Source organism: Myotis yumanensis, unplaced genomic scaffold (assembly GCF_028538775.1).
Source record: "Myotis yumanensis isolate MYYU_CA2020_CCGP unplaced genomic scaffold, mMyoYum1.0.hap1 SCAF_4, whole genome shotgun sequence".
NCBI lineage: Eukaryota > Metazoa > Chordata > Mammalia > Chiroptera > Vespertilionidae > Myotis > Myotis yumanensis.
The window spans coordinates 29,284,776-29,309,032 of record NW_027223755.1 but is presented as its reverse complement, the minus strand read 5'-3'; the positions used below and the strand labels follow the sequence as shown (position 1 = coordinate 29,309,032).

At 41.9% G+C, this 24,257-nt stretch overlaps 1 protein-coding gene across 1 annotated transcript in view; it reads left to right on the top strand.

Moving 5' to 3' along the window:
* Positions 1 to 22,946, top strand: part of SDHA (succinate dehydrogenase complex flavoprotein subunit A) — a 28,784-nt gene extending 5,838 nt beyond the window's left edge. The window contains exons 2-15 of the mRNA XM_070412003.1: positions 46 to 126; positions 1,390 to 1,551; positions 3,599 to 3,742; positions 4,014 to 4,178; positions 5,407 to 5,555; positions 6,442 to 6,566; positions 8,243 to 8,411; positions 9,567 to 9,762; positions 10,779 to 10,950; positions 13,353 to 13,471; positions 18,439 to 18,550; positions 18,658 to 18,788; positions 20,693 to 20,806; positions 22,714 to 22,946. Coding sequence (XP_070268104.1) covers positions 46 to 126; positions 1,390 to 1,551; positions 3,599 to 3,742; positions 4,014 to 4,178; positions 5,407 to 5,555; positions 6,442 to 6,566; positions 8,243 to 8,411; positions 9,567 to 9,762; positions 10,779 to 10,950; positions 13,353 to 13,471; positions 18,439 to 18,550; positions 18,658 to 18,788; positions 20,693 to 20,806; positions 22,714 to 22,800 — 1,926 coding nt within the window. The 3' untranslated portion in view covers positions 22,801 to 22,946. The remainder of the gene's footprint in view (positions 1 to 45; positions 127 to 1,389; positions 1,552 to 3,598; positions 3,743 to 4,013; positions 4,179 to 5,406; positions 5,556 to 6,441; positions 6,567 to 8,242; positions 8,412 to 9,566; positions 9,763 to 10,778; positions 10,951 to 13,352; positions 13,472 to 18,438; positions 18,551 to 18,657; positions 18,789 to 20,692; positions 20,807 to 22,713) is intronic.
* Positions 22,947 to 24,257: the final 1,311 nt, after the last annotated feature.

Sequence of the window (24,257 nt, the reverse complement as noted above, 5' to 3'; positions counted from 1 at the left end):
GTTTCTTCAAGATACTTAGTGCTCTCCATCCCTCTCTCTCACCAGCGGCCGTTATCATCGGGATCCCGTGGTTTTGACTTCACTGTTGATGGGAGTAAAAGGTCGTCTGCTAAAGTTTCAGATTCAGTAAGTTCATGACTTTTTGTTCCATTATAAATTATTATCTTGGCTTAGAGGGATAGTGATCTATGCCAGTTTTTAATACATTTGGTTAATACACAGGTCTTATTTAAACAAAAAAATTCTCGTTCCAGTGCACGCCCAGATTATTTTTTAGTGTAGTAATAGTTAATGTATTATTATAAATATAAACATAGATACTAACATTTTTTTCTTACAGCTGTTATGTAAACCAGACCAAAATTTAAATCAAGTAAAGCAGCAAAATAAAAAAATACAAATGACAAATGAGCAGTGTTTACGGGGGTGGAAGATGACACCCTACTCCACACAGGACCCTGGAGGCTTTTTTTTGTTTAGTGGGGTCATCTGCTGTCTGTGGAAGAGATGGAAATTTGCTTGCAGGTTCTTTTCTCATAACTCACAATAGTTACTGAGTGCTAGTTGGCACCTTCTCAGTTAGAAACGCAAACCTGGGCCTGAAATGGAGTTGTGGTCCTTGGTTCTTCTGAGGTCACCCAGGTGAACTGGGATAAGCTTATCTACATGAAAACAGTATTTAATTTTAACATTTTCATGAGAAGCTTACAGATCACATTGAAAATTGTGATCACCATATTATAAGCTCAGATTCATTTAAGCCTATGTATATAGGTATAAATAAAAAAAAGATAAGTAAAATGGTAATTAAAAAGAAAAGCCAACTTTAGAATTGGTATTTTGGTCTGTGTTGGTGCTTTCCTTTGCATCCATACATCTCCCTGCTTGGAGGTGAACCTTTACATTTTCAACATTCCAGTTAATGATGGTTTCCTAGCTCCACAGGATAGATGGCTCTACTTGGTATGGGCAGAGCTGGCCCCTTTCACTGAGGGTATGCCCACCATATCTCAGGATTACAAGTTGTAGGTACTTGGCCTCACACGGGGGAGGCTCTTTGGGCATTTGCTCTTTTGTGTTTCTTTTCATTCCCTTTAAGACAGGGGTCCTCAAACTTTTTAAACAGGGGGCCAGTTCACTGTCCCTCAGACCGTTGGAGGGCCAGACTATAGTTTAAAAAAAAACTATGAGCAAATTCCTATGCACACTGCACATATCTTATTTTGAAGCCAAAAAAAACAAAACAGGAACAAATACAATATTTGTATTTGCATGTGGCCCGAGGGCCGTAGTTTGAGGACCCCTGCTTTAAGATCTTTGACTGCAGCTACAGGCTCAGTGTTTGACATATTTAAATGGGTGACTGACAGGTGAATTTTTTTTTTCCAGATTTCTACACAATACCCAGTAGTGGATCATGAATTTGACGCTGTGGTGGTTGGCGCTGGAGGGGCAGGCTTACGAGCTGCGTTTGGCCTTTCTGAGGCAGGGTTTAGCACCGCATGTGTTACAAAGCTCTTTCCCACCAGGTCCCACACTGTGGCAGCCCAGGTAAGAGAAAAGGACTCTCTCAGTGCTTTTGGCACCTGCAAGGTACTGTGCTGTCCAGACTCTGCCTGAACAACTTCCTGCCACAGGCCACCTTCCCACCATGCCTCTTGCATTCACTCAGCTCACTCCCTTAGGGATCTCTGCCTACACTACCCCTGCTCATTGCCTGGAACCTTGTCATTCTTTTTCTGCTCTAGTCACACATGGTTTTCTTTGACCACTCCACCTACATCCCCTCCCCTCTTCTTGGTTTAACTTTCTTTGTTGCACTTAACAGTCTGAAATGAGTTTGTCTCTAGGGTAGTTTTCTTTTTTTTAAATTATTTTTTTATATATATTTTTATTGATTTCAGAGAGGAAGAGGGAGGGAGAGATAGAAACATCAGTGATAAGAGAGGATCTTTGACCGGCTGCCTCCTGCACACTCCCTACTGGGGATCAAGCCACCCTAATCTGGAGCAGCCTGTATTCAGTGTCCAGCAGCGTTCTTCAGGAACTTAGCTGTCCAGATACTTTGTTCTAAGCTATGCTTTGTAAACTAAAGAATTAATATATACCTTTGGAGAATTTGTTGTCTAAAAGGAAAAATACAAATAGATAATTCTAAATAATATTGCAAAATATGTTCAGGTAGTACAGTTTTAATAAAAAGAATAAGGAAAGGATAGCTCAACTTGAATGTTGGTTCTTGAGGAAAGAGAGGTTTAATTGAAGGACAAAACAGGCAACGGCCTGAGAAAGTCTGAAGAGTACTAGGAATGCCCAGAAGACCAGGCATCTGTGGCCCTGATTCTTACTAAGAGTAGCAATAAAATAAATAACACTTATGCACGCACTGGGCCAAGTATTTTTTGTGATATTTTAAACCAGCTTTCTGTATCTGGCACTATAATACTTAACATATTTTATCAGAATTGCGTTTGAGTTTTTAGTTGGAGGGGTTGGAGAAGGGAGGGAGGAAGTAACAAGGTTCCTTACTATCTGCCAGTGAATCATTTTGTCGTAACACATAATTTGGGAAACTGAGGCACAGCAGCACTAAGTGGAGAAGGAATTCCAATGTGGGTGTGCTTGATTCAGAAGTTGCGATTGAATAACAATTGGAAAAAAGAGAAGTTAGGAAATGTGCCTTTACTTGTGGAAAAAAAAAGATTATCTAAAGAGGAGGAATCCAATTTTAAGTTGTGAGGGGGAAAGGGCGAGCTTAACATTTGTTCCTGTGCTAGGTTTTCTTTTTTTTTTTTTTTTTTTAAATATATTTTATTGATTTTTTACAGAGAGGAAGAGAGAGAGCTAGAGAGCTAGAAACATCGATGAGAGAGAAACATCGATCAGCTGCCTCCTGCACATCTCCTACTGGGGATGTGCCCGCAACCCAGGTACATGCCCTTGACCGGAATCGAACCTGGGACCTTTCAGTCCACAGGCCGACGCTCTATCCACTGATCCAAACCGGTTTCGGCTGTGCTAGGTTTTCTGTGCCTCTGAGGGGTAGAAGCAGTGGGGATAAGGCAGGGATGGGGTGACCATGTACAGCAAATGGAAGAGAATGTGGGGGGTGTGACCCTTGAATTTGGAGTGTATTACTTGGCAGTAAGTGCGTCTCATCTTTAACACATGTCTGCAGATTACTATTACAAACATTTTGTCATAAAATTATCCAGACTTGTTGAGTACCTTTTATGTGCCAGGTTTGGTAAGAAGGGTTGCACATGTAACCTCTCACTTAGTTCTCCAGATAACTCTTCAAAGAGGTTAGCTTCATGACCCGTTCACAAGACTGAGGCCGAGGGATGCAGTAACTTGGCCCACAACATTAGCTTGTTAAGGGGAGGAAGCGTGATTTGGAATCTGTCATGCAGTGCTGCCTCTCTCTGCTAAGGAAGGTCCTGGAATTGGTCTATAGTCAGATCATTCACGGATAGTTACCTCATAAGTACTCAGCTTCCTCCAAATCCAGGTCCCGGGGAGGGGCCAGGGAGAGATGAGCCTGGAAGATGCCATGGGGCTCCCAGTTGTAGCTCATAAAGTTGCTTTGTGTTTCCAGGGAGGAATCAATGCTGCTCTGGGGAACATGGAGGAGGACAACTGGAGGTGGCACTTCTATGACACCGTGAAGGGCTCTGACTGGCTGGGAGACCAGGATGCCATCCACTACATGACAGAGCAGGCCCCCGCCTCTGTGATTGAGGTAAGGTGCTCACAGTCTGTTTCTAATGGGATTGAGGCAGGTGTGGTCAGCAGAAAAGGATGGTGTCGAGCCAATATAACAGGGAAATATTTTGTGCTATTAACCATGCAATTAATTTAACAAGGAAATTTCTATCTTTTCTGAAGTGTTGACCTTTTCATAGAATATATTAGTGTTGGGTTTGCAGATTTAGGTTGAAGTTGCTTGAAATAAATTAGCCATGAGTATCTTGATTCCTCTAAAGTAATAGGTGTTTGTTTTTGTTTCACAGCTAGAGAATTATGGCATGCCATTTAGCAGAACCAAGGATGGGAAGATCTACCAGCGGGCCTTTGGGGGACAGAGCCTCAAGTTTGGGAAAGGTGGACAAGCCCATCGTTGCTGCTGCGTCGCTGACCGCACCGGCCACTCACTGCTGCACACGTTGTATGGAAGGGTGAGGCCGCCCTGGGTGCCCGGGGTGATGGGACATGGTCCAGTCTGGCCAAGCATGTGATGAGCCGAAGACAGGCCACCCTGGGGATGTGTCAGAGTATCAGAATGTCAGCCTAAGGAGTGTCATAAAAAGCAACAGAATAACGGTAGGCCATGTGTAGTAATTGTTAATTGGAAAATATCTATTTTAGAAAACTAAATTGATAATCATTACATACCAGGTTTGAATTTGTAATCTGTCACACTGAAAGTATAAGAGCAGAGCACGTATTTTAAGGCCCTTTTACCACCTCTGAGTTCATGAACTGATTGATTTAATAGACTATTAAAACTGGCCTAAGACTTGAGGGCTAGCAGTCACTGGATAATCAGGATCAACCTCGGCGTGGCCCAGTAATCAATATTCTGAATAATGTTGATTCAGAATAATCATTATTCTGAACTCTTGCTTATAAATGGGACAGGCCATTGATTTGCAAGTATTAGAACACCAGCGGCTTTTCTGGCCAAGTGTGTTGACAAATATGTAACAGGACCTGCTCATCTCATGGAATTGTGTGTCACGTGGGAAGCTAACAGTTTCATGAGAGACCCTCCTATTAGCCAAGAGAATTGTCAGATCCAGGGCCTGGGCCACCATTGTCCAGTAGAACCTTCTGCCATAGATATATGCTTATCTGGGCTGTCCAATCCAGCAGCTTCCCACCGCATGTGACCATCACAAATGTGGCTGATGTTCTGAGGGGCTGAAAGTTTTGTTTTATTTAGACAAATGTGGCTGCATAGGGCCAGCAGATCCCCTATAATTCAGCCCAGCCTAAATCGAGACCCTGTGGTCCGTGGGCCCCAGCTCTAGTGTCAAGCTGCGTGTGGTGCCAAAGAGCCTGTAATGCCTATTAGGCTGTGTACAAATGAGGGATATGTTAGCACATTACCAGTCACTTCTGGAGTCAGTCTCCTCCTTGCGTGAACTGACGTGTGTGCACCTTTTATGTTTTGTTTATACAGCCAGAAGCAGAGCCGCTTTTGTGCTTCACGATAGTATCAGCACTGGGTTGATGTGAGTTGGCATCTGTGACTTGTTTCCAGCCTGGTACTCTCCCAGGGTTTACCTGATCTTTTTGTTACATACCCCACATCAAGGTTTTTAGCCAGTTCACATAAACAGCATCGCCTTATATGTTGGTTTAACACCCTAAATGGGGGCTCTATTTTTGTTTCTGTTTTAGTCTTTGCGATATGATACCAGCTATTTTGTGGAGTATTTTGCCTTGGATCTTCTGATGGAAAATGGGGAATGTCGTGGTGTTATTGCACTGTGCATAGAAGACGGGTACATCCACCGCATCAGAGCAAAGAACACTGTTATAGCTACTGGGTAGGAATCTAATTTTTATTGTATTTAATTTCTCTATAGGGAAGTTGAGTTTCAGAGGTCCTTTATCCTAATAAAAGTAGAGGCATTTTGGACATGTGGTTCAGACACAGGCTATCACTTAGCCTGTGAGGGTAATCACCTTTGCCAGCCTCAGTTCCTCCTGTCTCAAGAGGGCAACGATATCATCCGCTTTTGAGGTGGGCAAGAAAGTGTCTTACAGTTTGCAGTGGGCTGGGGGGGCTCTTGGAAAACTGAGGCCTAGAGAGTCACATGACACTTCCTGGAATAATATCTCCTTTGCTTTAATGGATACTGGTGTGTTTTTTTAAATATATTTTTACTTCAGAGAGGAAGGGAGAGGGAGATAGAGAGAAATATCAATGATGAGGGAGAATCATTGATTGGCTGCCTCCTGCAACCCAGGCATGTGCCCTGATCGTGAATGGAACCATGACCTCGTTGTTCATAGGTCAACACTCAACCACAGAGCCATGCTGGCCAGGCTAATGGATACTGTTTTATACTGACTTCTCAGATAGACAAATGCTGTTTGTTTATTTGATGAAAATAAGTAGATTCCATTTTATATCATCAGTCTCTTATTTTAACTCTTTAAAAAGGTGAATCCATAAACATTTAAAAATTTCATTATAAAAGTGATATATGCTTATTATAAGAGGAATTGCTCAAACAGCACAAAAGTACTGAAGTCCAAATGAGAGTACCGTCTCTGTCCCAGGCTTCCCTCACCGTTGCCCAGGTGTGTGCAGAGGGCACCTGTGGTGGTGGGTAGGCTGCTGTCCACTGAGGGCTGTTAGAGAAAGGAGGTTCCCATGGGGCGCTGCATGCAGTCACCACTCTCTCTCTACTGGCTTATCTTTTCCAGAGGCTATGGGCGCACCTACTTTAGCTGCACGTCTGCCCACACTAGCACCGGAGATGGCACTGCAATGGTCACCAGGGCAGGCCTTCCCTGCCAGGACTTGGAGTTTGTTCAGTTCCACCCCACAGGTAGGATGGGGCTACTTTCGTGGAACTGAGGCTTTTGTGTCTTTTAAGCACTCAGTACTCATGGAATGCTTCCTGCAGTTCCTATACAAACTTCCCTGCTTTCTCATCTCTCGGGTCCTAACTTGTCATTTCCTTAGGAGACTTTCCCAGCTCCCCCAAGGTAGTGGAGGTCCTGTCTTAGCTACACCTGGCCCAAGTGTACTTATCCCACTCGTAAAGCAGCAATTGTTCAGTGTCCCTTACCACTGGGCTGTCAGCTCCGGGAGGTAGGGGCAGATCTGTTTCATTTACTGCTGTGTTCTCAGTGCCTGGCACCTGGTAGGACCTCAGTCAGTATTTACTGAAAGTGAGGGGAAGAACATGTGACTAGAAACGTGTCATGGGCAGATTTCAGTTTGTAGGGAGAACATCAGGCTGCCGTAGTAACTGAGTGCCATCAGGATGCAGCTCTGACATGTAGGGATCCATGAGGTGCTAACGAGTGAGGATGCCAGTCATGGTGGAGATGAACTCATCTTGGGTCATCAGACAGTACAGGTGTGGGCTTCAGAAGCGGGGATGGTCTCGGCTGGGGTTGCAGGTTTGAGAGAGTTGGGGAAATGTTATCCATAAATGAATCTGAGAATCTCTCTTGGGAGATGAACTCATCCTGACCTTTTCTTTCTGAGTTGCTTTTCTGACCTGTCAACAGAGGAGACTTCAAATATGGTAGCAGTGGCCACCATGCTAAGAGCTACACCTGTGTTTTCTCTTTGCTCTGTCAGTATGTTCTTTCTGATCCCTGAAAGGGATTAAAAATTAAAAAAATGTATTAGGTGGTTTTATAATTATTAATTTTAACTAAATCAGAGTAAGCTCTATTTCTCATGCTTCCTTTTCAATGTGTGAGAAATAAACTACTGGAAAAAAATGCCATTGAAACTAGGAACACGCAGGAATTTACATTCTTTTAAAAGCAAGATGACTCTCGATGTAGGAGTGAAAGTGTTAGCTGTAAAATTAACATTACATATCTGTCTCCTTTGTTAAAACTGAAGCATGGTGTGGCATTCCTCATTTTCATTACATTGAGGGACCGAGTTGAGGTGAAGGGTGTACACCTTGTGTGTTGCCAGGCATGACTTGGCCTCTGTCCTTCCCAGTTGGATGTTGGGCAACTTACTGAGCTTTAATTGTACTTTTTTAAAAATGGGGATAATATTACCTGGAGTCATTGGGAAACTTAGAATTGTAGTAGCAAGTACAGTATAAGTATTAACTATATAATAATTACTATTGTTGGTATTTGGTTACTTTAGATACAAATGTTCCAAGCTATTTTTTTTTACCTCAACTAGTCACCACAATTTCAGTGTGCAAAAGGATGTTCAAAAATTAAAAGCTGAGATATTTAACATACACTTAGCTATGCTGAAAGGTTAAAATGTAGTTAAAATTAGAGTACTCAGCAGGGCTGTATCATTGTGCACTGCAGCTGTCTTTCTTCCTCACTCAGTGCTTTTGTTATTGAGAAACTTTGTACTTACTATTCCTTAACTTTTCTTCTGTCTTACTCTGACTTTAATGTCCTTTACATACCCTTTGCTTCCCTCTCCCCCCAGATATCTTTTAGAAAATACTTGCATAGGTCTAGCATCGACAGGTTATAAATATTCAATTAATTGGGTTCTTTGCAGGCATCTATGGTGCTGGTTGTCTCATCACAGAAGGGTGCCGTGGAGAGGGAGGCATTCTCATTAACAGTCAAGGCGAGAGATTCATGGAGCGATATGCCCCAGTGGCCAAGGACCTGGCCTCCAGAGACGTCGTGTCCCGGTCCATGACTCTGGAAATCCGTGAAGGAAGGTCTGTGTGGTTATCTCCCAATGTGCCTGAGTGCATGTGCAGGCACGCAGAACCTCCTCTCTCCGGGGGCTGTTGTTCATGTCTACATTTTAACATGGGCTGGTATGGCTTCTGTGTGAATTGCAGCACCCACCCCCACCTCTGCCTAGGCAGGCAGGCTTTTGCCTCTGCTACTTCTGACTGTTGTCTGTTAGCTTATATCTCTCTAGAGCAGTGGTTCTCAACCTTCCTAATGCCGCGACCCTTTAATACAGTTCCTCATGTTGTGGTGACCCCCCCACCATAAAATTATTTTCGTTGCTACTTCATAACTGTGATTTTGCTACTGTTATGAATCATAATGTAAATATCTGATATGCAGGATGTATTTCCATTGTTACAAATTGAACATAATTAAAGCATAGTGATTAATCACAAAAACAGTATGTAATTATATATGTGTTTTCCGATGGTCTTAGGCGACCCCTGTGAAAGGGTCGTTTGACCCCCAAAGGGGTCGTGACCCACAGGTTGAGAACTGCTGCTCTAGAGAGTTACATTTTGAGAAGTTAGCCAGTTTTTTTGTCTTTGTTTTTGTTTTTCTAAATTCTCACCCAAAGATGATTTTTTAAAAATCTTTGGAACATAATTTGTGTGTGAAAATATGCGTATGTGATAGAGACAGTGTTGGAGAAGTGAGACATGACACCCCCAACCTGAAAATAGTGTGGGAGCCTTTGGTGTTGTATTGTGTTTTAACCCTTGTTTGGGGACCTTCAGGTGTGTGGGCTATTCTGATACTTTGCTGTACTGTGGTGACACATCAGATATCTGCTGGTATGACCTTGGGAGGTTTTACATTTTTCCATTAAAAAATGAGAAGTCAAATGTTACTTGGGAGTATTTGGCATAAAAGGGCTTTCTGATGCACTTACTAAGGAAAGCGTAGCAAACTGTGATCCCTGTGAGGCCAGGATGTGTGTCTGTGTGTTGTTCATGGCTGTGTCAAATGCATGGAGTCCACCCTGGCCCATAGTAGGTGCTTAGAAAAGGAGAAATGAATGGGTTTTTTCAGTATCAAAAATGAGGAGCCTCATATGCTTCGATTATTTTGTGATCTCATGTTTTCTGTAGTCATTGTTCTTTGTCTTATGTTATACTGTTCTTTTTTACCAGAGGCTGTGGCCCTGAGAAAGATCACGTCTACCTGCAGTTGCACCACCTGCCCCCGGAGCAGCTCGCCATGCGCCTGCCTGGCATTTCAGAGACCGCCATGATCTTTGCGGGTGTGGACGTCACCAAGGAGCCGATCCCTGTCCTTCCCACCGTGCACTATAACATGGGTGGCATTCCCACCAACTTCAAGGGACAGGTGACTATACAGCTGGAAAGAGGATGAGACAGTGGGCCCACCTCACAGTTGTTCCTGTAGATCTTAGAGGAAAAGGCAGATGTCTTTCTCAAAAAAGTACCTGTTGTTTCATAGGCTGTACTTCCTTTAGATTGCTGTTACTGGACAGCAATACTACGTTCACTCCTTAATAACAATTCTTTTTTTTTTTTCTTTTTTTTAAAAATATATTTTATTGATTTTCTACAGAGAGGAAGGGAGAGAGATAGAGAGCTAGAAACATCGATGAGAGAGGAACATCGATCGGCTGCCTCCTGCACATCCCCCAGTGGGGATGTGCCCGCAACCCAGGTACATGCCCTTGACCGGAATCGAACCTGGGACCTTTCAGTCCGCAAGCCGACGCTCTATCCACTGAGCCAAACCGGTTTTGGCCTTAATAACAATTCTTAATTTATTAATCCCTTCTTAGTAAATAGTCGTACACATCATTTGCAGTTTTTTCCTATATGATCTCGTTATTTTTACAGTGACCTTGTAAATTGTGTGTTCTTTATAATGTATATGTTTGAGTGGTTTGCAGTTCACAAAGAGCTTTTCAATCAGTTGCATTTAGTCCCTCCTCGTGTGAGGTGGGTAGGAATTATATTCTCACTTCATAGATGAGTTATAAGTTGGAAGACTGAATTACAACTCAAGTCTTCTACCTCATAGTTTCATGTTCCCAAACCCTGCCATGCTCCCTTTATCTGAATCCAAAATCAGAGAATGGGAATACAGGAGGTTAAATCAGGTGGTGGGTGAGGTTTCTGATGGGAATTAGTGTGGGATTGAAATTACAGGTGCTGCTATTTGGGGTCCTTTGACCTCAGCACAGGGTAACCTAGTGTCCGGAGGCAGAGGGAGGAGACGGGGTCAGCACAGGAGGTTCCCTGCAGACAGAGATCCTGTCCTTGCTCTGACCTATAGCACAGCTGCTCCTTGCGGGGAAGGGTCTATGCAGACTGTGCTCTTACATCTGTTCCTCTTTTCCGAAGGTTCTGAGGCAAGTGAACGGCCAGGACCAGGTTGTGCCTGGCCTGTACGCTTGTGGGGAGGCCGCCTGTGCCTCGGTGCATGGTGCCAACCGTCTTGGGGCAAACTCACTCTTGGACTTGGTCGTCTTTGGCCGGGCATGTGCCTTGAGTATCGCAGAGTCCTGCAGACCCGGTATGTTTTCTTCAAGTAGCTACCCAGTTTGTTTCAGGGGCAAAAGGTTACAAAGTCAAGATCTGTAATTGAAGATTTGCTTAGTGGTCATATAGGGGTGGTCTGGTTTTCTCCCTGGAAGTGAAACAAATTCAGAAGTTTACATGGTGGCAGACTTAAGACTGGACATAGGCTGGGTGGGGGGCTTAACAGTTATGAGAGTAACATGTTCAGGCAAAAAATTTTTTTGCAGTTACTATGTTCTGCTTAGAAAAATCTCTATTAGGAAATTGTTAATTTGAGGGGAAGTTTATCACATATTACTTGCCTGCTATAAATTATTTGCTTGCAATGAAATATTTTTTATTTTTATGTTTTTTAATATATTTTATTGATTTTTTACAGAGAGAAAGGGAGAGGGATAGAGAGTTAGAAACATCAATGAGAGAGAAACATCGATCAGCTGCCTCCTGCACACCCCCTACTGGGGATGTGCCTGCAACCAAGGTACATGCCCTTGACTGGAATCGAACCTGGGACCCTTGAGTCCGCAGGTTGACGCTCTATCCACTAAGCCAAACCAGTTAGGGCGCAATGAAATATTTTAAATCATAGACATAAATGAATATGTAATTTTTTGGTACTTATAGATAAGTAATTTAGGCCATTCTAAAAGTATAGTCTGCTAAAGGAGAAAGGGCTGACTGAATGCAAACAAAACAAAGGATGGGGTCGTGGCTCCACTTTAGTGATTAAATGGGTTTTAAGCAATGATTTTCTCCGTGTGGTAATTTTAAATATTTGCAGAGGAAAAAATACTATGTACCACTGAGAACAGGACCTTCCCAAGGGTCTGTCTTCACAAAGACACTTCCATACTCTGACCAACACAACTCCAGGCTGAAATATAGAAGCAGGGCCTTGCCTCCAGTCATTGTGTCAAAGGCAGGAATTAACCCACCTGGTCTGACCCAGATCTAGTGCTCATTTTCCTAGCAGAGAACCTGATACCAAATCTTCAAAAGCATAGCAGAAAATTTGAGGCTCACTCTTTGAAAATGAAAAACAAAAAGGAAATTTTATAAGAATACCTTATAATTTTATATCTGGAGGATCAATGCACACTTTTAAAAATGTTTTTAAACTCGGCAATAGAAAGGAACAAACTACCCATACATTCAACAATATTGATGAATCTCAAATGTATTAGGCTCTATGATCTAGACCAGAGATGGCGAACCTATGACACGCGTGTCAGAGGTGACACGTGAACTCATTTTTTTGGTTGATTTTTCTTTGTTAAATGGCATTTAAATACATAAAATAAATATCAAAAATATAAGTCTTTGTTTTACTATGGTTGCAATATCAAAAAATTTCTATATGTGACACGGCACCAGAGTTAAGTTAGGGTTTTTCAAAATGCTGACACGCCAAGCTCAAAAGGTTCGCCATCACTGATCTAGACTCAAAAGACTACATTTGTATGATTCTATATATATGACATTCTCAAAAGTGGTTGCCAGGGACTATATCCTGCTTGTGGTTGTGGGTCAGGCTATGTAACTCTTTGCCCAAACTTAAAAAATCTACACAAAAACTGGTATTGTACTTTAATTATACTTTACTTTTTAAAGTGCAAAAAGGAAAGGAGAGAATGTTTGCACCACTACTTCCCTCAAAATATTTTAAAAATTAAAGTTTTCAAACCCTATTCTGTATCCTGATTATGGTGGTTACAGGAATCTGTATGCTTATTAAAATGTGTAGAACTATGCACCTAAAGAAAAAAAAGTCAATTTTACTAAATGACAATTTTTTAAAACATAAACAAAAGCAAACCAGAACAGCAGCCTGCCTAGAAGAGCTCAGGAAGATCAGAGAGGCCAGTGCCCTGCTTTATTTGCAGACCTTTGTCTCCTGTGTGTATTACATGCTGAAGAAAATACATTTAAAAGCGTCATCCCAAAAAAGCCCTAAAATTCCTCAAAACATTATCTTCTCAGGAATTCGAGAACAGCAGACCTTGAGGTATCGGTTAGGTACGTGGGTACAAGGGTCAGTATTAGCAGGAAATATAAACACAGCTGGCCAGGCCTGTTGGAAGGAGGTTGGCAGATTTGCAGAGAACCACCATTCTGAAGGATGCCATTTTTCCCCATAACAGAACAATGGTGCAAAGTTTTAAATGATGGTTTATCTTTTGTGCATTCGAAAATTACTTATTGGACACCTACTCTTTGCCAGGCATTTTATCTTTATGTTTACTTTTTGACCCTAAGTCAACAGAACCTCGGGTATAGGGTGGTCAGGTAGAGTTTCAGGTGCATTTTCCAAACTCCCTAAAAGGTTAAAATACACATTTGGTGTCATTAAATTTGTCTGTTTTTCAGAAGTTAAATTCTAGCCTTTTTATTCTTTAGGAGATAAAGTTCCCCCTATTAAAGCAAACGCTGGGGAAGAATCTGTCATGAATCTTGACAAGTTGAGATTTGCTGATGGAAGCATAAGAACATCGGAGCTACGACTCAACATGCAGAAGGTAAGAATCTGCACACACACTGCAGTAAGCAGACCAGCCGCATTGACAGCCCTGTACTGGGGTTTGGGGTAAGTAGCAGAAGGACATACTTTTTGCTGTATCAAGTAGAAGTACAAAAGAGATCAAATAAGATAGAAGTGTATGTCTTTCTACATAGAATGCCAAGGGCAGTAATAGCGACTGCAGCATCAGGGAACTCAGCCTTCTCTTGTATGCTCCAGGAGCTTGCGTGTGGGCTTCCTTCCTCACATCATCTCTGGCCATCCTATATACGTCACAGCCTGAAGGAGGAGGGCCAGTGGAAGGTCCAAGCTCAGTTCACAGCTGGACACTTCCTTTTAGCAGGCTTCCTGAAAGCCCAGCATATCTCATTGCTAATAAATTAATCTCATCATCACACCTAGCTTTCAGCAGTTCTGGGAACTGTCTTTATACTGGACCACTGATGGCTGTAAATAAAATCAGGAAGAGGTGTGCACAAATCGAGGATGGAAACTGTAGTCTGTGCATTGATTACTGTTAGAGTATTTACCTTCTAGATCAGCATGTCTGGTGGAACATTCTGTGAGGGTGGAAACATTCCGTATCTTTAACCACATATGACTATAGAGCATATGAAATATAGCCAGTCTAAGGAACTAAATTTTAAATGGATCTAATTTTAATTTAATGTAAGTAGGTACATGTGGTTAGTAGTTACTGTATTGGATAACACAGATTTAGATCAGTAAAAAATAACATTTTTTTGATCCAATTCTTCTAGTACAGGGATTCTTGGTCTATGAATGAACTCTCTGTCCACTTGAAATTATTTGCAAGAATTTCTGTATAGAGATATTTTCTGAAAAGATATTTTCTGTATAGTCATATTCTGGAAAGGGTCCAGTGGCATATACACACAGATACCACCAAAAGAAAAAAAAGTTGCATATAACCATGCAGCTTCCGTCTTCAGGTGAAACTGGGTTTCAAGAAGGTTTCACGGACTGGTAAGGAAAATAGCGTGAGTGAGGGAACAGAAGTATGTTTATGGAAAACCGGTCAAGTGATCCTCTGCAGGACTTTTGTAGGGTGCTGATATCAGGGATAGGGGCCCAGCTAGGACAGATGTGCCATTGTGTTATATGGGTAATGGAAATGGCAAATCCATGAGAGACTTTGAAATAGGAAGCACTCTTCCCACCAAAGAAGACATGTACTGGTATCTACTGTGAGCCAGGCAGTGTTCTAGATGCCAGAGTCAGAATTGAACAAAACAAAAATTCCTGCCCTGGTGGAATTTACATTTGAGTGGGGGGTGGGGGGCAGGGGCAGGGAGTAATTTTTTTGCTGATTTCAACTTATACAATAAGAAACAAAAAGGAAATTAGCTAAGTATTGAAGAGATATGATTACCTAAGAATTCCAAGAGAATCAACTGAAAAACTAATAAAAACAATGCAAGAATGAAATAATGTGTCTGGATAGAAGATTTGTTTACAAAAATCAGTAGCTTTCCAAGATGCCAACAATAATCCATTCAAAAGTTGGTATCTTATTCACAGTACAGCCAAAAGAGTTTAAAATACCTTGAATAAACTTAACCTTTATTTTTAATTTTTTAAATATTTTTTTTATTGATTTCAGAGAGGAAGAGAGAAGAAGAGAGATAGAAACATCAAGGATGAGAGAATCATTGATTGGCTGCCTCCTGCACACACCCTACTGGGGATCGGCCGCAGCCCAGGCATGTGCCCTGACTGAGAATCAAACCTGGGACCCTTCAGTCCGCAGGCCGATGCTCTATCTACTGAGCCAAACCAGATAGGGCTAAACCTAACCTTTTTACTCTATGTAAAAGGGGTGTGAAAAAATAGGACTACTGAGAACATAAAGAATGTATTAACTAATATTTACTAGATTCTAAGACAGTTTTTTTCCACTTGCTCTTCCTGAAGAACCGTGACATTGATGGTGTACATTATAATCTTACATTGATGCATCATTCTAAGGAAGTAGGTGAGATGCCTATTAAATGGAATTAAATTATAAAGCTACATTACTTTGACAGTGGTAGAGGAAGAGACAGCTAGTCAGTAGAACAAAATCAAGTCCAGAAATAGGCCTCTCAGTACATGCGGGGATTTAGCATATGATAAAGGGGTTTTTCAAGAGTGATGAAAGGTCATTCTGTAAATGATAGGAAACAGAATGATAGAAAATGATAGGAAACAAAATGATGAGATTCTAGTTCTCATCATGCCTAAAATAATTTTCAAGTTTATTTCATATCATATTTCTTATGAGCATAAACAGTAACACTCTAAAGGTATTTAATATATGAGGAGCTTCTACAGAATAACCAACAGAGCAAGCAGTGAGGGTTCCCAGGCCTCTCTGTGATCTACCACCTCAGCACTCACTGCTAACCACCTCATTATCTCAGCAATTCTTCGTTTGTTTCACCAAAGGGGTGCCTACTGGCTCTTGTAACATTTAACACCAAGCCTTGTGAGTGGGGTGAGGTGTTCTATAGCCCTCATGGAGCTGCTGTCTCCTCTGATATTCAAGGATAGAGAGCTTATGTCCTTTCTGCCACTATGTATTAAAAGCTTTAATCAAAACTTTAACAGCCATCTATGATCAAAACTCTCAACAAAGTGGGTATAGAAAGAACATATCTCAACATAGTAAAGGCCATAAGTGACAAGCCCATAGCTTACATTATACTTAACAGTGAAAGGCTGAAAACTTTTCCTCTAAGATCATGAACAAGACAAGGACACCTACTCTCACCAGTTTTATTCAATATAGTATTAGAAGTTCTAGCCAGAGCAGTAAGTCAAGAAAAAGAACTAAAATATGTCTAAATTAGAGAAGAAGTAAAACTCACTATTTGCAGATGACATGATACTGTATATAGAAAACCCTAAAGTGTCCACCAAAAAAAACCTACTAGAACCAATAAATAAATTCACTCAAGTTGCAGGATACAAAATCAACATACAAAAATCTATTGCGTTTTTATATACTAATAATGAGCTATCAGAGAAATTTAAAAATAATCCAATTTACATTTGCAGCAAAAAGAACAAAGTACATAGGAATAAATGTAACCAAGGAAATGAAAAATCTGTATACTGAAAACTGTAACACACTGATGAAAGAAAATGAAGAAGGCCTGGCTGGTGTGCCTCAGTGGTTGAACATCAAACCATGAACCAGGAGGTCACAGTTTGATTCCAGTCAAGGCACATGCCAGCGTTGTGGGCTCGATCCCCAGTAGGGGGCATGCAGGGGTACCTGATCAAAGATTCTCTCATCATTTATGTTTCTCTCTCCCTCTCTCTTCCTCTCTAAAATCAATAGAAAAATATATTTTTTTAAAACTGAAGAAGACAAATAAATGGAAAGAGATTCTGTGCTTATGAATAGTAAGAATTAATGTTAAGTTGTCCATACTGCTCAAAGCAATCTTCAGATTCAGTGCAATCCCTATCAAAATTCCAATGGCATTTTTCATTTAAAACTAATCTTACAATTTGTATGGAACCACAAAAGATCCCAAATAGCCACAGTCATAATGAGAAGAAAGAACAAAGCTGGATGCATAGCACTCTCTGATTTCAAACTATATTACAAAGCTACAGTAATCAAAGCAGTATGTATGGTATTGGCATAAAAACAGACGTGTAGATCACTGGAACAGAATAGAGAGACCACAAACCCATGCATGTGTGGCCAATAAATTTATTGCAAAGGAGCCAAGATTTTACAATGGGGAAAGGACAGTCTCTTCAATAAATGATGTTGGGAAAATTGGACAGCCACAAGCAAAAGAATGAAACTAAACCACTATCTTACATGGTTCACAAAAATTAACTCAAAATTAATTAAAGACTTGAATGTAAGACTTTACCATAAAGCTCCTAGAAGAAAACAGGAGTGAGCTCCTTGACATTGATCTGGTTGAAGATTTTTGGGGCCTGGCAGCTAAAGTATAAATAACAAGTGGGACTACATCAAACGAAAAAGCTTCTGCACAGGAAAGGGAAACACCAACAAAATTTTGAAAAGACAACCTATGGAATGTAAGAAAACACTTTCAAATCATATATCTAATGGACTAATATATGAAATATATAACGAACTCATACAACTTAATAGCAAAAAAAAAATCTAATTTAAAATTGGGCAGAGGATCTTAATAGACATTTTTCCAAAGAAGACTTACAAATGGCCAATAGGTACATGAAAAGATGCAAATCAAAACCACAATAGGATATTGCCTCACCTGTCAGAAGGGCTGTTACCAAAAAGAAGTAGGTGTTGGCGAGAATGTGGAAAAACGGAATCCTCGTGCCCTGTTGGTAGGAATGTAAATAATTGGTGCAGCCACTATGAAAGAGTATGGAGGTGCCTCAAAAAGTTAAAATGGAACTATTGATTCAGCAATTTCACTTCTAGGTATTTATCCAAAGAAAAACACTAACTCAAAAAGATACATGCTCTCATGTGTTCACTGCAACACCATTTACAATTGCCAAATCAAGGAAACATTGACAGATAAATGTTTAATGATGTGGCACATATGTACAGTGGAATATTATTCAGCCATAAAAAAGTAGGAACTTTTGCCATGTGCAACAAGATGGATGAACCTGGAGGGAAATTATGCTAAGTGAAGTAAGTCAGAGAAAGACAATTACCATTTCACTCACGCGGAATCGTGAGTGAGTCCTGGGGACGTGATGTGCAGCATGGTAACTAGCTAATAACACTATCGCACATTTGAAAGTTGCTGAGAGGGTATCTCACAAAGTTTCATTTTAAAGTTCAGAGTAATAACCAGTCTGAATTTCCTAGTTTTTCTACTTAATTTACATAAATATTTTACAGAAAATGAAATGCACAGAGGAAAATCTGAAGGTTTAGCAGTTTTGATATGGCTTCTTTGTTTGATATCCTGATGATATTTTGTGTTCCAGTCGATGCAGAATCATGCCGCAGTGTTCCGTGTGGGCAGTGTGTTACAGGAGGGCTGTGAGAAAATCAGCCAGCTCTACGGGGAGCTAAAACATCTGAAGACGTTTGACAGAGGTGAGCAGTTCCCAGGCCCCTGCACATAGTTGGGGTGCAGGATTCCCGTTCAGTGGTGATTTAGCCTCATCCTGGCGGTCTCTCATGGGTGGCTTTTGTGTCCCCAGGAATGGTCTGGAACACAGACCTGCTGGAGACCTTGGAGCTGCAGAACCTGATGCTCTGTGCGCTTCAGACCATTTATGGAGCAGAGGCCCGGAAGGAGTCACGTGGTGCTCATGCTCGGGAAGATTACAAGGTGCGCCTTCGTGACACACTCATGTGCACCACATGTCCTCCCCATGGGCATCCCTAACTGACCCTGCAATTTCTCCACGTTTACTCCATTTTGAGTAAAGTCAGAGAAGTAAACTGAGAAACATGCTTTTCTTTCCTCCTGGTAACTTCCATAGCTGTGTTCTCAAGGTATTTGTACCACAGGACTTTTTTCTGGCTTTGAGTCAGTATCTCTTGCTACTAACTGTGGCATCTCTAAGCAGAGTGCAGTTTTCCTCATTAGGGCGAAGGGTAGGCTGCAGCTCGAGTACTGTGACCAGAAAATGCTACCTTAGTGATTTAAAAAGATGAATAAATCATCATTTTGGGCCTGTGATTATGGGTCCTTGGCTTGGGGCCACAGCATTTTTAAAGAAGCTGGTTCTGCAGAGCACACTTGTCAGATTCTGCCAGAAAGAGCACTCAGCTTATGAGAGCAAAAAATTGTGGGCGGAGGAGCTTGGGGCAAGTGCCATTTAAGGATGAACAATATCAGCAAGCCGTGGGCCAGTTTCCCCAGACAGGCACACAGACTCTTGTCTAGGACAGTGTTTGGGCTGCTGGTAGCCTACCAGTCTACCCAAAGTAAAGAGGATCTCTTTTTTTAAAAAATATATCTTTATTGATTTTAGAGAGGAAGGGAGAGGGAGAAAGAGACAGAAACATCAGTGATATCAGAGAATCATTGATCGGCTGCCTCCTGCACACACCCCACTAGGGATTGAGCCCACAACCCATGCATGTGCCCTGACCAGGAATCAAATTGTGACCTCCTGGTTCATGGGTTGACATTCAACCACTGAGCCACACCGGCCCAGCAAGAGGATCTTGATTTATTGAGAATCTGACTGATTCTGTACTGATTGGGGCTGGATTAAATTTGCTGTTTACATGATGTGAAGTAAGAGATTGGTAAGCACATTCATCATGTGTACGGGAGAACTGGAAGCTTCTCCAGGCTGTGGATTGGCAGTTCTTGTTGCAATGAAGTCTTCATTTCATTTAGTCAGCACGTAGAACCCACTCACCCCAGGAGAGCAAGTCTTGTCCTTATGTGTTTAGAAGTAAGACATTGTGCTATGGCTCGCTTGCCCCTAAGTAAAAGGTCTTGCTTCTGCCCATCCCCACACTTCCCCACCCCGAAGAAATAACAAGTGTTTGGATCTTTGGGGTTTTATATAAAGAGGTTCTTGTATGGCCTATCCATTACTATGTGCTTAATAGCTTCTCTTTAGGAGATTTTGAAAATTTTAATATAATTTGCTAAGATTGAAACATTTAAATTAAAAAGGCTGAAAGAAGGTGAAATCTCCCAGAGTACAGAGCAAAAAGATAAAGTTTTTGATAAATGTTTAAGTGCATAAAAGCACATAAACTGAACTCTGGACCCTCCCTGCTGCAGAAGCCCACTGCCCAGCTGTGTGGCCTGACCTCAGGGATCTTCGTCAGGACTTGGGCTGTGGTGGAAATGGAATAAGTAAAGTGGGGTTCTGGGATGAGCTGGTACCAAATGAGGGGCTTACCAGTAACTGAGGCTGATGGCTGATAAATGGCTGGCACATCTCGTTTCTCCATTCCCGTGTCTGATACTTAGGTGCACTGTGTTACATGTTCTTTTAGATGAGATGTACACAAGTGGTTTTCATTGTAGAGAGGCAGACCTGGGATAGAACATGACTAGGAAGGTCCTGGCTGTCTGAACAAGGTCTGCTTGGGACAGTGGGACCTCCTTGTTGAGTGGGATGTGGGGTTCATATTAGATCCGTCTCTCATGTATCAGTTTAATGAGTTTGCCATGTTTTGTGGTTATTGCTCTGTTAGAGTAGTAAGGAATTTGGAATGTAATTGTCGATGCTTTCTGAAATATATTTCCTTTCTTGGCCTCAGGACCGGGTTGATGAATATGATTATTCCAAGCCCATCCAGGGGCAGCAGAAGAAGCCATTTGAGCAGCACTGGAGGAAGCACACCCTTTCCTATGTTGATGTTGGGACTGGGAAGGTAGGTGGAGAATGTGGTTTGCTCATATGTGCAGTGACACATGCATTTAATGAACTGGGAGAAGCACCGTGGGTTTAAATGGACTGCTGATAGATTTGAGACACCACTGAAAACAGAACTCCGCATCATTCAGCAGGACTGTCTTCCACAGCATTGCCGATGGTCAGGGAGTAAGCCCCCATGACGGTGGCAGGGTCTGAAATGGTGAAACCTGAGCCCATGGAGAATGGGGGCTGGGAAAGGAAAACACCCCTCACCACTTCCCCTCCATTGGCTGGACCACCTGGAAGCAGCTTCAGGGAAGCCCAGGGGATTCAGGGAGCAAGCAGATGGGGTGAGACAGCTGAGATTGCAATAGAAGCTTCTGGTCTTACCCATTGGGCATTTTTGTCACCATTAAGATAGAAATTAAGATACAAAGTGGCCGAAACCAGTTTGACTCAGTGGATAGAGCGTCGGCCTGTGGACTGAAGGGTCCCAGGTTCAATTCTGGTCAAGGGCATGTGCCTGGGTTGCGGGCACATCCTCAGTAGGAGATGTGCAGGAGGCAGCTGATTGATGTTTCTCTCTCATCGATGTTTCTGACTCTCTATCTCTCTCCCTTCCTCTCTGTAAAAAAAACAATAAAGTATATTTAAAAAAAAAAAAAGATACAAAGTGTTTACCCCTAAGCTTTTTTTTTTTTAATGTTTTTATTGATTTCGAAGAGAGGGGGAGAGAGAGAGAGAGAGAGAGAGAGAGAGAGATAAAAACATCAATGATGAGAGAGAATCATTGATTGGCTGCCTCCTGCATCCCCCCTACTGGAGATTGAGCCGCAACCCAGGCATGTGCCCTTGACTGGAATTGAACCTGGGACCCTTCAGTCCACAGCCGAAGCTCTATCCACTGAGCCCAACCAACTAGGACTACACATAAGCTTTTAATAGCTTGTAAGCATAGTCTTGATCCTTTATCTGGGTCTACAGAAATTAAGTTGTGATTTGTGGTCATCATTTCATATAGAGTGCCTACACCCAGGTGTCTTAATTGTTTGGAGCATTGTTCTGTACTCCAAAAGGTTTCAGGTTTGATTCCCCGTCAGGTGCAGGTGGGAGGCAACTGATCAGTGTTCTCCCTCTCCCTTTCTCTCGTTTCTCTCTCTCTCTCCCCCCCCCCCCCTTCCTCTCTCCCTTCCTCTCTCTAAAATCAATAAACATGTCCTCAGGGGAGGATTAAATATATGCATATATATAGAGCCCACTATGACTGTTTAATCTTGGCAGTCAGTCATTTTCATAATTTTTCATGAAGGCTATTTTCTGACTATATAGGAAGAAGTCAGACTTCCCTCTCCCAGTACAACCCTATTTTTTTAAAATATGTTTTATTGGTTTTTGAGAGGGAGGGAGGGAAGGAGAGAGAGAGAGAGAAACATTGATTGCTGGCCTCCTGCACGCACCTTGCCTGGGCACAGAACCCGCAACTTGGGCATGTGCTTTGACTGGGGAATCGAACCAGTGACCTTTCTGTGCAACTGAGCCACACTGGCCAGGGCTGTTTGGGGTTTTGATGATTATAAAAGAAATACATGCTCATGTTAGAAAGTACAAGAAGAATAAAGAAAATTGACATTTACAAGTTCACCAATTAGAAATATTGTAATTTTGAAATATTTCCTTCATTTTGTGAATGTGTACAATTTTTTCCTTATGTGTGTATATGTAAATATTCACTTGCAAGTAGAATACAATGGAAGTAAATACACAGTATAAAGATACTTTAAGTATGACAGCATATCGAGGATTTTATCTAAGTGCCTGCATATTTGTCTGCAATCTACTTTTATGGTTAATTTTTCAAGAGCATATGATAGTGCTGTTAGTACAGTTTTGTGCCTCAACTTACCACCGACTCTTCTGTTTAAGGTTTCTCTGAAATACAGACCTGTAATCGACAAAACTTTAAATGAATCTGACTGCGCCACAGTCCCCCCAGCCATTCGCTCCTACTGATGAGACCGGAGTTGACCCGCTTTTGTAATTATGTATAATAAATAGCTCACAGACGTGCTTAAATAAAATTCTGTGCTCTAGTGAATAAGGAGTGCCATCTCAATAAAGATCAGTGGCTTGCCAGTAATCAAAGCCACAGTGAATAACTTTGTGTGTGAAGTCGTTTTTCTTTGACAGTTTCTTTGAGGTGGAGTCCAGGTGTAGAATTGCTGAGTCACCTTTTGTCAAATTCCCTTTCTTAGGGCTGTGGCACAGTGTTTGGACAGGTTCAAGCCTCGGACTAATGAGAAGGCACAGTCCTCTCGTGGCAAAGCCACGTGCAAGTCCTAGCTTGGAGGGCAAAGACCTCCCAGCACAATTATAGCCAAAGGCTATAGTTGTAAGCTTGACCTTATGGTCCGAATCTGTGGTCCCACGTGGCTGAGTGATATAGGCTGCGAGAGGTGCAGCAAGTAAACAAAGCTTGATCAGGTGCAAGTAATTGAGTAGATTCAAAATGCGCGAGAACGTTGTAACCACGCCCTTACTTTGCCTCCTGGAATCTGGCTATAAAATAAAGACGGCTTTCAGGCTGTGGTGCGGTCGCTAGCTCTCCATCAGAGAGGACAGCGTCCCACCCAGACCCAGCTTTATTCTCTTGTCTGTCTTTTCTCAATCCCTCACCGCCCCCTCTCAGGTTCACCAAACCTGGCTGAGCTGGCTCGGCACAGTTAACGAGAAAGGAGACTGGCGTGTTTCATGGGTTGAGGGCTGCATCCAAGGTGCCAGAACTCCTGGCCCTGCTCCATGCCACACTTCTACCACCAGAGAGAGCCCTCAGCAGAGTTGCAGGTTCTTTCAGCAAGAAGCTAAGGGCTGAGTGCTGAGGGACAGCATCAAGTGTCTGCAACCCAACTGCAAATCCAGCTGTGACAGTCACACAGAGGAGAGGAGAACATTATTTCAAGGTTCATTGAGTCTACAATTTTAGTAAATTAATCTAACTACAATAGAGCCACTAAGAAATCCTAAATTTCAATCAGTAATCTCATTATTGGTAGTAATGTTGGTATTTATCTTTTGAAATTGTATAGTGTGGGTTAAAGCTCATAACTAATGTTAATGTTAAAACTAAATTTTTTTTTAAGAAAGAAAATGTTCAAAAACAGGTGAAAACCCTGTAATACTAAATTTGGCACAGAAATAAGTGTCAACTCATCCTTTTCTTTGTTCTTTTAAAAAATATACATTTCCTAGCTCTGCCCTAGTAACAGTGGACACCCCAAGCACCTGGATTGTGACCTGCTTATCATATCCCACTGAAAGAAACCAGGGCTCCTTGAAGAATTGCTGGTTCCTGGAATGGGGAGCGGGGGGCAGTTGCAACATGAGCCTAAAATGTTTTTTCAATTCAGAGAGCCAGGACACCATCAAAGACTGCTGGAACCATGTCAGGTGCCTGGAAGCTAGCCAATAAT